Source organism: Lathyrus oleraceus, chromosome 6 (genome assembly GCF_024323335.1).
Source record: "Lathyrus oleraceus cultivar Zhongwan6 chromosome 6, CAAS_Psat_ZW6_1.0, whole genome shotgun sequence".
NCBI classification, from domain to species: Eukaryota; Viridiplantae; Streptophyta; class Magnoliopsida; order Fabales; family Fabaceae; genus Lathyrus; species Lathyrus oleraceus.
In genome coordinates, this window is record NC_066584.1 from 502,996,673 (window position 1) to 503,009,181 (window position 12,509).

At 34.8% G+C, this 12,509-nt stretch overlaps 1 protein-coding gene across 2 annotated transcripts; it reads left to right on the plus strand.

The window, feature by feature from the left end:
• The first annotated feature begins 128 nt into the window (after positions 1-128).
• Positions 129-7,398, plus strand: LOC127097944 (probable ubiquitin-conjugating enzyme E2 23). Of its 2 annotated transcripts, none has more exons than XM_051036441.1 (9): positions 129-278; positions 1,252-3,255; positions 4,355-4,492; positions 4,998-5,456; positions 5,811-5,877; positions 5,995-6,134; positions 6,306-6,617; positions 6,736-6,991; positions 7,085-7,398. In XM_051036441.1, the coding sequence occupies exons 2-8, from the start codon at positions 1,252-1,254 to the stop codon at positions 6,985-6,987; spliced, it is 3,372 nt and encodes a 1,123-aa protein (XP_050892398.1). In that variant the 5' UTR covers positions 129-278; the 3' UTR covers positions 6,988-6,991; positions 7,085-7,398. The 2 variants fall into 2 exon arrangements, with proteins under 2 accessions (XP_050892398.1, XP_050892399.1); XM_051036442.1 differs by lacking the exon at positions 129-278 and adding an exon at positions 338-514.
• The last annotated feature ends 5,111 nt before the right edge of the window (positions 7,399-12,509 follow it).

Consider the following 12,509-nt stretch of genomic DNA (forward strand, 5'->3'; position numbering starts at 1 on the left):
CATTAGTTTAATTAATTAACTTACTTTTATATTATGTCATAAAAATAAACATGTAATTGATTTTGTTGATATGTGAAAAGAAATAATTGAATTTAGGTTAATTGAACAAAGTGTTTAAAACGAACGGCCGCGATCCGATCAAACAGGACATAAAAAGAATGGAATAAAAGCAACTAGAATGACGAAAATGTCCTTACGCCACTGCAACAAATATTCTCGTTCTTCCATCATTCGTTTTCTTCTTCATCTGATACACGCGAGCTCCTTCTTCTTTCTTCGTAAGCTTCACTTTCATTTTCTCTCTCTTCTCTTCTAACCCTAGCTATAGGTTTTCTCTATTCTTTTTATCTTTTCAATTTTCACCTAATATTCATTTTTCTTTCTCCATTTTCGAATTGTTTTTCCTCAATGATTAACCTCTCGCAACGCCGATGCTACATCAAAACCTAGCTTATTCGTTTTTAAATGTTGAATCAATTTTTCAATTTCTTTTGATTGTTTGAGCTACCTTAGGGTATGTTAATTAATCGGCGTTTTTTTATTTAGATTTTGATTGTTGTTTTGTTTAGGGTATAATCTATTAGGTTATTGTCTGATTTAAATATACCGGTTTATTGATGATGATGATGATGATGATGATAATGTTTGTTTGCGTTTCAAATTGAATTCACAAACTGTGTTATGATTGGGAGGTAACCTGTGTTTTTGTTTGATTCTGTCACCTGATTTCAGATCCAGAATCAATTTGGAGTTTGTTTAACCTATTAGGGCCTGTTTGGATAAACAGCGTATTTGCAGCTTATAGCACTAGTGCTTATCAAAATAAGCTCACATAAGCTATTTTTATAGGAAAAGATAAAATAAATTTGAATTGTTTTTATATATGTTCTAAGTTGTTTTCATTAGCTATCTTGAAGGATTTATAAAAAAAAGTTGGAAAAAATTAATGAAGAATGTCATAAGCTGTTTTGATTAAGTCTCCCAAACGGTGTCACAAAAAATTTATGGCAGAAGATAAGCTCAAATAAGGCCATCCATACAGGCCCTTATTGTTATTTAGTTAAGGATATATTTTTGAACCATGCTGCTAAGTACATTTTAAAATTATGAAAGAGGTTAAACTTTTTTATTAAAAGTATAACTTGGATTTGGTAATTTTTGTTTTGTTTTGTTTGAATTGCTGAACTTAAGTTGAATATGAAGACTAGAATAGAACGGCAATCTTATGTTATTGATATTTTATAATTTTAGATGGAAGCTCAACAACATGAAGCACTTTCTGAAAACAATGAGGCGAAACCGGATGAGGTTTCTTGTAAGAAAAGTAATACCATGCAAATTTATAGACAAGATGTTGTGAAGAATAAAAGCAGTGGGTTAATTGGGATTGTGACGGAAGTTAATGGTGATTCGGATTCAGATTCGGATTCAGATAGCGGAGTCACGGATGATGAGGATGATAGTGAGGATGAGGAGGGTGATGTTGAGGAGGGCGATGAAAGTAATAATGGTCGCAGAAGTTCTGATAGGAATGACGGTTCTGTGCATGGTAAAACTGCTGCGCTTCAGGCTAACGAGCTACGTGTACTCTGGAAGGATGAATCTGAGTCCACACAGAATTTCAGTGACGTAGAAGTTATTGATCGTGGGTTTTTACATGGTGATTTTGTAGCTGCTGCCTCTGATCCTACTGGGCAAGTGGGTGTTGTGGTTGATGTCAATATAACTGTGGATTTGTTGGCCCATGATGGATCTGTAGTAAAAGAGGTCTCATCAAAAGACTTGAAGCGTATTAGAGATTTCACTGTTGGTGATTATGTGGTGCTCGGGCCTTGGTTAGGAAGAATTGATGATGTTTTGGATAATGTGACTGTCTTATTTGATGACGGCTCAGTTTGTAAAGTCTCCAAAGCAGATCCAATGAATCTTAAACCCATTTCAAAGAATATTCTTGAAGATGGGCATTTCCCTTATTACCCCGGGCAACGTGTAAGGGCCAAGTCTTCATCAATCTTCAAGATGGCTAGATGGCTGTCTGGCTTGTGGAAAGCAAACAGGTTAGAAGGCACTGTCACCAATGTTACAGTTGGATCAGTGTTTATTTATTGGATAGCATCTGCAGGTTACGGGCCATTTTCTTCTACTGCCCCTGCTGAGGAGCAGAGTCCAAAAAACTTAAAATTGTTGTCTTGTTTTGCTCATGCAAATTGGCAATTGGGTGACTGGTGTCTCTTACCCTCATCTGCGCTGTCATCCTCTGTTTCCGTAAACAAAAGCAAATCAAAATCGAAACATAATGACTCTGTTAACATTGAATTAGATTCTAATCAAACAGAAAGTGGGTGTGATTCAGAAGAAGCTACAGTTGAGGAATCATATGGGAATAAGGATGCTATGGACCTTGATACAGCAGGTGCTTTGATAGGGAATGGTGGAGATGATAGAAATAATCCCTCACACGAATCTAGCTCATGCGGTAGTTCTATCTCAGTATCAAAGGACCCTGTCCATGAAGCTTGGCCTCTTCATCGCAAGAAAATAAGGAAAGTTGTCATCAGGAAAGATAAAAGAGCCCGGAAGAAAGAGGAAAGCTTTGAAAAAGCCCTTATGATTGCCAACACTAGGACACGAGTTGATGTTTCTTGGCAGGATGGAACGATAGAGCGTGCACTAGATTCTACAAGTTTAATTCCTATTGATAATCCTGGTGATCATGAATTTGTTTCAGAACAATATGTTGTAGAGAAAACCTCTGATGTTGGTGAGGATAATTGTGAAACTAGCCGAGTTGGGGTGGTTAGGAGTCTTAATGCCAAGGAGCGGACAGCTTGTGTGAGGTGGATAAAACCAGCTGCCAAGGCAGACGATCCCCGGGAATTTGACAAAGAGGAAATTGTAAGTGTCTATGAGCTAGAGGGCCATCCAGATTATGATTACTGCTACGGGGATGTGGTTGTTAGACTATCACCTGTGTCTGTCGGTGTAGAAGCTTCTGTTGGAGAGTCAACTGAGAAATCAAAGCTGGAGAATGAGAAGAGTGGAATTATAAAGGTAGTGTCAACCCAGTCAACCCAAACAATAACTTTGTCAACCCAGTCAACCCAAACAGTAACTTTCTCAACCCAGTCAACCCAAACAGGAACTTTATCTGGCGAAACTGATGTGGAGTTCTCAGACCTCTCTTGGGTTGGAAATATAACTGGCCTTAAGAGTGGTGATATTGAAGTTACTTGGGCTGATGGGATGATATCGACGGTATGCTCATTTCATATATTAACTTTCTCATTGTTATCTGTAATTTCTTCTCAATCTTTTGAAAAAGATAAATGCATGTTTACTAATATTAAGTTTTTTACACATATCATTAATACAAGACTCATAATCTGAATGCGGTGTTTCTGTCAGTGGAAATGTCAAGTTTTTACAATTGGTTTGATTATAACATAATCAGGATGTTCAATTTCTCAGTGATTGAGATATTCTACTAAGTGCCTTAGTGTTGCAAGTACGTTATGCATAATAAATGCAATCCGTGAAGGTATCTTTCAGTTTATGTGAAGAGTGATTCAGGAAGACCTTTGTGAAATGCTGGCAATTGGAATAGGATTTTTTGTTGGGATGCCTGTGGGGTTGGTAAAATCTGGTCCAGCTTTTAGAGTTCAAATCAATAATGATTAGATCTGAAAGTTGTCAAAACTTATTGCAGAAGTTTGAACTTGTATTACTTGGGAAAAGGAGGGAAAAATGAATCTGTGTACTTTAGTTGTAGGTATTTACCAACCTAAAGGTTAAGAGTGGTGGAGGGTTTTGAGTTAGGCTTAAACCCCGATTTCTAAGAGAATATTTGACCCTTAAGGTAGAGTTAATAGAGTATAAAATAAAGTGGAGTAATAAAATATAGTCAAGGAACCCTTGTTGACTGTGCCATAATATAAAATCAAAGTGGAGTTCTATCATTGTTTGGCAGTCATTTATTTTGAGTGGCTGATCTTTTTCTAAATGTTTTCTCGAAGGTTTTATATCAACTACATTGTAATTGGTATGTTGTGTTTGTTTTAATATCTTTAAGCTTATATCATGTAATAGAAAAGCAGTGACTATAGAAATAAACGAAGCATATTCTTTTTTCTACCAAAGTTACTAAAAATCCTTTGCTAGCATGTTGAGCAGTTTTTGGTGCTAAAATAGATGAATTCTGGTTTATGGTTCTTTCTCATTCACAACCTTAAATGATATTTGGTTTAGATTCATAATCAAAACTTTTTCGTCTGCATAATCTAAGAGGCAATATTAGAGATTGAGGTCAGTATACAACATTTCCATTTTCACCGTCTATAATTTTCATTACTTCCAGGTTGGGCCTCAAGCAATTTATGTGGTTGGTAGAGATGATGATGATGAGTCAATTGCTGCAGGGAGTGATATAAGTGATGCTGCAAGTTGGGAAACCGTCAATGATGATGAAATGGAAGTCCTAGAGGAATCAAGAGAGGTTTGTTTCTTTTTCCAACTATAATGTGGTTATTAGTAAGTTTTGAACTTTTTTTCCTAAGAAGTAACCTAAAGGAAAATCTATCACCTAGTACTGTTATCAGGAGCTCTATCAAAAAGTAGCACCTACCCGCTAGATTTGACTGTTTTACAGCTTGCTAGGTAAACCTAATATTTGATGAATGAAGTGGTTGCGGAACTTATCATAATATAAATAAATGGCAATTTACCCTTATTTCAGAACTGAGTCAGTTTCTCCCTTAAAAAAGTAGCTCCTACCCGCTAGATTTGAATGTTTTACAGCTTGCTAGGTAAACCTAATATTTGATGAATGAAGTGGTTGCAGAACTTATCATAATATAAATAAATGGCATTTTACCCTCATTTCAGAACTGAGTCAGTTTCTCCCTTCAATAAATGCATTTGTTTTATGGTAGACTTATCATGGGCCAGCTAGAGATGTTAATAGTTATTCTTAGTCTATAATTATGCAAGATTTCATGCAGGATGTTAATAGGGAAAATTCAAGCAACATCATTTCTGAAGCAGATGAGAATGGAGAGAGAGACTTGAGTAGGACTGCAGCACTTTCTGTCCCACTGGCAGCAATTCGATTCGTCACTAGACTTGCCTCTGGAATATTCTCCAGGGGACAAAGGAGCTCAGATCATATTCACGTGCCGTCAAATGGTGTAATTGAATGTCTGTCACCAGTTAATGTTTGTGAGACCAGCTCTCAGGAATGTATTGCCATTGATGATGGTGACAATTCAGTCAGCAAGATTTTTAAAATGGAGGAGTCTGTTATTCCAGGAGGATCTGAAAATGTGGAAGCATCTGAGACACTGTGCAGCTTGAAGAATGAAGATGCTCCTGCAAGTTGTGACGATGATGCTTGCAGTTTGAAACATTTTGACATGGTTACAGATCCGTTAGACCATTATTATATTGGTGCAAATGGACAGGTACTGCTGCTTCTGCCTTATTTCTAATCATAAGTGAAGTAAGGAAATGAAATAATGAGTAGGTAGTTGCATGTTTATTTTACCCTTCATCTTCCTTTGATGAATATTAACCAAGACACAACTATCCTTGTAGGTTAGTATTATTATTGACAAACGATCCTTTTAGGTTAGTATTATTATCGTGCGTTAGGTTCTTATTTTTATATTTAGCTAAATCAAATATTAACACTTGAATATTGATCATCTTGGTGCATCAAATATATGAGTATTAAAATGCTTCATTCTTTCTTTTAATATAATTTCCTTTTATTATATCATACCGAGGTCACTAAATGACTTCCACATCCCTTTCAGAGGAACAACCGAAAATGGTATAAGAAGGTGCAACAAGATTGGGGAATACTACAAAATAACCTTCCTGGTCAGTGAACTATGAATATATAGATTTATTCATACCATCTAAGTTTTGTATTGGGCTGCACTTACGCTGTTTATACACCATTTTTAATAAATGTAAACAATTTGAACATTTTGACAGAGGAAATTTTTGTACGGGTTTATGAAGATAGAATGGATCTTTTGAGGGCAGTAATTGTAGGGCCATTTGGGACCCCTTACCAAGATGGGCTGTTTTTCTTTGATTTTCACCTTCCGCCGGAGTATCCCGATGTTCCACCGGTAAGACATTATTTTAATGCTGTAGTGATGTGCAATTTATTATGTCCCTGCCATAAAAAGGAAGATGTTTAACTTTTAAATGTAAATAATGTATTCCCTTGTATAAATTTTATCCGTGTGATTGTATCTCATGTCTTTCTGTGTTTTTTGTATGGGCCTCAAATGATGCAGTCAGCATACTATCATTCGGGTGGTTGGCGGATTAACCCTAATTTGTACGAGGAGGGGAAGGTTTGCCTTAGCCTTCTAAATACATGGACAGGCAGAGGAAATGAAGTATGGGATCCAAAATCTTCTAGCATTCTTCAAGTTCTAGTTTCACTACAAGGGCTAGTACTCAACTCGAAGCCTTACTTCAATGAAGCTGGATATGATAAGCAAACTGGAACAGCTGAAGGAGAGAAAAACTCGTTGTCATACAATGAGAATACATTTTTACTGAACTGCAAGACCATGATGTATCTCATACGGAAGCCTCCAAAGGTGATTATGAATAATCCTGAGATGTTTTACTTGATCCTATCCATTTGTTGAGATTTATGTTGCTTCTTTTAGTTGTGCAAAGTATATTTGACTGTTATCTTCCCAATGAATTCTTTAGGATTTTGAAGTACTTATTAAAGAACATTTTAAGAGGCGTGGTCATTACATCCTCAAAGCTTGTGATGCATACATGAAAGGTTACTTGATTGGTTCGTTGAACAGAGATGCTTCCGTGAGTAATAATAGCAGTCCGAATTCAACCTCGGTTGGTTTCAAGCTGATGTTAGCCAAGATAGTGCCGAAACTTTACTTGTCACTTAGTGAGGTTGGGGCCGATTGCGAGGAATTTAAGCATTTGAAAGAGTTGTAACAAAGTAAACACATCAATTCCTTAAAATTTGAAAGAGTTGCATCGTATGTGTTCTATTTCTACTATTAAAAACTTTTATTTTTTTTTTCTTGAAAAGACCGATTCATTTCTGGGAGCTTGAAGGAATAGAATTGATGGCAAAAGCATGAGAGAAGCAACCACTAACAGAGCAGGCTGGATATCCCTTTTCACTATGGTCACCATTGTAGAGGGGAGGCAATGTTTGTTACTAACTTTTACGTTATGAACTTTATTATTAAATATTGGAAAGAGGGTTGGCAAGGGTTGGATTTGGTATTGGTATGTAAAACCATTTGTTAATGGTCTTGCACTGGTTTATTAACTTGTGTGTGAGGATTTGATGAATTGAATATAATTGAAGAATATCCAATTTTGTTTTTCTTCCTTTCATTCTTTACTTGTCACCATAATGGATTCTATGCCCACAAGTTTCGTTTTGGCATCTTCACGTTTTTACTTTCATTGATGCCGACTCGGTAAGGCTTGTGTTAGATTCGACCCATTCTTTTTGTCTAGTAGTCTAAAGGCTAAAGGTTCACCCTTAAAGTTGTAAAGGTGAATAAATGGGCTACTGCAGGTTCAAACATGAAATGATTCAATTCAAATTCTAATATCAACAAGGTTAACATATAAATTCTCATGTGTATCTTAGCTAGTAGATGGAATCACAAATGAGAAACACAAAAGTGTGGACAAGGTGGAAATCACACAATCTTAAAAGGTTTTAACAAACTCAAATATTTAGTAGGAGTTTTCTTTTATTTAAATTTATTCTCTTCATAAGAAGACTCCTTTTTGGCTTAGATTGACAAAGGGAACAAGAATGGAGGGATTGGACCAATAATTTTTAATAAAAGTATCAATATATGTTAAGCACCCATTGATCATGTAACCTACACATGTTTTTGGTTAAGAATATTTTAAGAAAGTAATAACTTCTTTTCTAGAAATTTATTTTTCTTAAAATCAAGTGATTAAAATTAAGTCTTTAATAATATTTATTTAAGTTTCAATCAACTAAGAGCATTCAAATTTGATCATTGACCAGAAACATTAATTTTTAGACTTGGTTTATTCTAAAGTACTCTTTCAAATATTTTTATTAGAATCCTTTTAGAGTTGTAAATAAATAAATAAATTCAAAGTATTTGTCTTTCTCATAGTTTAATCCTTACATTTCATTTATCAAATTTCATATTGTTAATTTAGACATTGTTTTTTTTAATCTTCAAGTGCTGTTATATTGATGGTGATTATTAATCTTAATGGTAGAGATTTATTTGTGAGTAGTATGACTATCATGTTAGTATAGATAATGAGTGTGAGGTATAGAGTTTTAGAACAATGTATATCTGAGTATGAGCAGTTAATTAGCTTCTATAGTTATAATTTTGAGGTTTAGAAACAATGGTCTCATAAGATACATGTGTTATGCAGGGATCTTATGATTTTTTTATCTAATGAATTGCTGAAGGTTGTTTATCCAGGATCCTGTGTGTTTATAGGGTGTGTCCATTCTTCGATCCTTCGTGCTTCGTGAGGTTAGGATCGCCGAATCTCAAATGGATAAAACCATTGTCTAGTCCATAACAGCTGCCCTTAAGTTTTAGCCAACAGACCATGTTATGAATTTGTTTTGGAACTCCTTATAATTTATATGAAGTTGTTCTTCTCTAGACGATGTTCGTGATTGTAACCTTTAATGGTATAAGACAAACGATATCTTGACAATTATTCTGGACAATGAGTCTATTTTGAGGTTTCTCTCTTGAGACGCATACCATGGATGCCAATTATTACTTATATTTTGAAATTTTTTAGGGTCGTGATGTTTGGTTAAACCGCGCTGTACATTTGCATTTATCTGTCGTTAGTGGGTGTCGGGGACTCAACCCAATTTTTGTTCTTCCTTCTTTTCTCAAGTGGACCATAGCCTTGAGGCTAAGTAGTTTAGGTTCAAACCTGTGTTGATTATCTTGCATAATCCATAAATGCAATGCCAATACTTATGATAATACAATGCATATGGGAGACAATTATAATTACTTTGGCAACTTTTTCATCCTTATTTGTTAGCGTTAACAACTCTACCATACTTAAAACTTCTAGAATCTTCACAATTTTACTGTTTGCTTCAAGTATCACAACATTAACCAACATAAATGGAGTGTCGTGACACCACTTATCAGAATAGATAATCACGAACAACAAAAACAAGTGAAATTGAAAGATGGAACCCCTAATGTGATCCAGTACAAAACAATCTTAAATACCTAAAAACAAATCATCTAAAAAAACAAATGATGAATTCAATTATTTTTGGACTTAGATAACTCACATAAATGGAGTTATTACCTATATTGACTAAGATCACTTCCTCAAATCCATAAGTGAGACAAAAAGGATTTTCACCGATGGATGAGTAACAAGTGGTCATATAAGGCCATATAACACGAAGGAGCTTTTCGACCTAATTCTTCATTGCTTTGTCAAGTTTCCTCCTAAAGATCCACAATAAGAACTTGTTGGCAGATTCTGCTTGATCGTTAGTTTATGGGGTTTTTCACTAAAGTGAAGTGTATATATGACATAATGTTCTTTTAAAAAGTGACATAGATTGTGTACCATTTTCTATGACAAAAACATATAGGATACAAAACCTTGTAAGTATGTTTCTCTTGAAGAAATGAATGATGATGTTGGCGGTTATCTTAAAAAGGTTATCTTAGAAAGTGCTTTGGACTCGACCCATTTTGGCACGGTGTCATTGGAAAATATCATAAAATAACCATTCTCCACCAGAAAAAAGAAAAGGCGACGAGAGCGTGTTCGTCTTAACGGGTGACGCCACATATACTTTCTTGTTCTTTAGGAATTTGGCACATATCTTCACATGCTCCTCTGCATTTTAGTTCATTGTTGGCCAATAACACCCAACCTTTAATGCTTCTTCCGTAAGGAACACCCACCCAAATATTTGCTGACAGGGACCTTCTGAATATCTCCAATAATGTATTTACCCTCCTCGTGGGTTAAAAACTTCATCAATGTATTTGAAAGCCTTCTTCGGTACATGCCCCCCTCCACCAAGGAGTACGAATAGGCCCTTCAACAAGGATTAATGGCTTATTATTTATCCTCTTCTTACAACCCATGATAAAGATGTATCTGGCTATTGGCGTCATCCACATAATGGATGGACAATTGTGTTGGGTGAGAATATGGAATAGAGAAACGATCTAGAGGGGGTGAATAGACCTTTTTAAAAAATGACCAATTTTCAAAATGAAAAGTCAGATTTTGCATTGCGGAAAGCAAATTGCGAAAATAGAGAAGTTATGCTTATCTTGGAGGAATCACAATGTAATTATACTACAATTCACAGTTATCCTTAGATTATTCAAAGACAATAACAAAAAGTTACAAACTATATTGAATTGATAAATTGCAAATTACACGAGACATGTTCTTTAAAAAAATTCAATTTCTATAGAATTCTAACACCTCCGTTTGCAGATTTCAATCAACATTAAAAAACAAATAGGTTATGATTCTAACAAAACCTACACACCTATGTAATAAATCGCTACAAACAAGAATTAAAGATAAACTACACTCTGAAACAATTACCTAACACATGAAATGACCTGCGAAAATTAAAATGCAAGATGTATATATATATATATATATATATATATATATATATATATATATATATATATATATATATATATATATATATATATATATATATATATATATATATATATATATATATATATATATATAGAGAGAGAGAGAGAGAGAGAGAGAGAGAGAGAGAGAGAGAGAGAGAGAGAGAGAGAGAGAGAGAGAGAGAGAGAGAGAGAGAGAGAGAGAGAGAGAGAGAGAGAGAGAGAGAGAGAGAGAGAGAGAGAGAGAGAGAGAGAGAGAGAGAGAGAGAGAGAGAGAGAGAGAGAGAGAGAGAGAGAGAGAGAGAGAGAGAGAGAGAGTACATCGAAATGTATAATGGTTAAGCTCTATCGTATTTGCTAGAGCCTACGCCATTCTCCAATGGTTTCCTATTGAAAGTTATCCTTCTACTATATTTTGACAATTATTACACAAGTTCATACAATCACATAATCCACAATAATGCTCAGAAAAATAAATCTCCTATCTGGATCTTCACTTGTATACAACCTTGATGCTGAACTCTCTGCAAAATCTTTACTCGACTATCGCTTCTTGAATCTTCTAGCTCCACCAATATGCTCCAAGTTTTTGTATGTAGCAACCCCCTTTGATCCCACCGGTTTCTTGAGCGATGAGTTGTCTGAAGATTAAGAAGAACTCCTACCTTGTCTGTAGATTTCCACATAGCACTACCAAGGTCATCTTAGAGAGAAGAACCTCCTTATTTTCATTGGAGTTTGTTACCACCAGTCATAACTACCAAGATCTTGCAGGCCTCCTGAAAATCTTCACACACTATTTAAAGAAACTCTAGTTCCAAGACAAGTCTTCCACAAAAATCACAAATCATCTTAATCAAGATTTGAATCCATTAAAAAATGAATAAAACATGAGGTTTAAGATGTAAGAATTTCTTTTGCAAGAGTTTTCAAAAATGGAAGTTGTTATCAAATAGTTACGTATGTTATGCTTGTTGTTTTATAAATGTGAGTTGACAAAATATTTATAGGTATTGGAGATTAAGTACAAAAATAGGTAAAAATAGGTGAAAATGGTTGTTTGATTTGAGTCAAGAACATTGATTGATTTGAGTCAAGTTAACAAGTATAGTGGAACAATATCAACATAAAGGAAGTGACCCATTTTGCTGTAATTCGAGTCAAGTTATAATTGTGATTCGAGTCATGAAAAGTCATGATTTTAGTCATTTAGAACCTATGACTCGAATCAAATTGGATAGTGGCCAACATGAAAATATGAGAAACTTTGTGATTTGAGTCACATGTATGTGGTGTTTCGAATCAAATTGGGCATATACTAACATGAATCGTGTGATTCAAATAAGGTGCAACTTGTGATTCGAGTCACATTGTTGCATGACTAAAATCAAGTGAAAGTTGTGATTCGACCCACATATGTAAAATCCTTCCTCTTTTCCTCTATTTGATTTGATCCAAATCAAGTTTTGTGAGTGATTTGAGTTACACACATGAAATCTTAATCTTGCAAAATTTTCAAAATAGTTTGAGATTCCACTTTCCACATAACTTGAACCAACATCAAATATGGTTCTTTTTCCACTACCTAAACCAATTGAATTAAAACATAATAATCATAGTCAAAAGGAAACATTTGAATTATGCATGCTAAAATGTGAGATTCAAAATTTAATCCAAAGATTTAAAATTGAAGAGGAGTCTCAATAAACAATAATAACGAAACGAAAGCTTAAGAGATGAGCAACAAAATCGTATTAGGATTCTCCCACTTAATGTATTGGAGACATGTAACTTCAGTCTCCCCCTTTTTGATGTTTAACAAGCTTT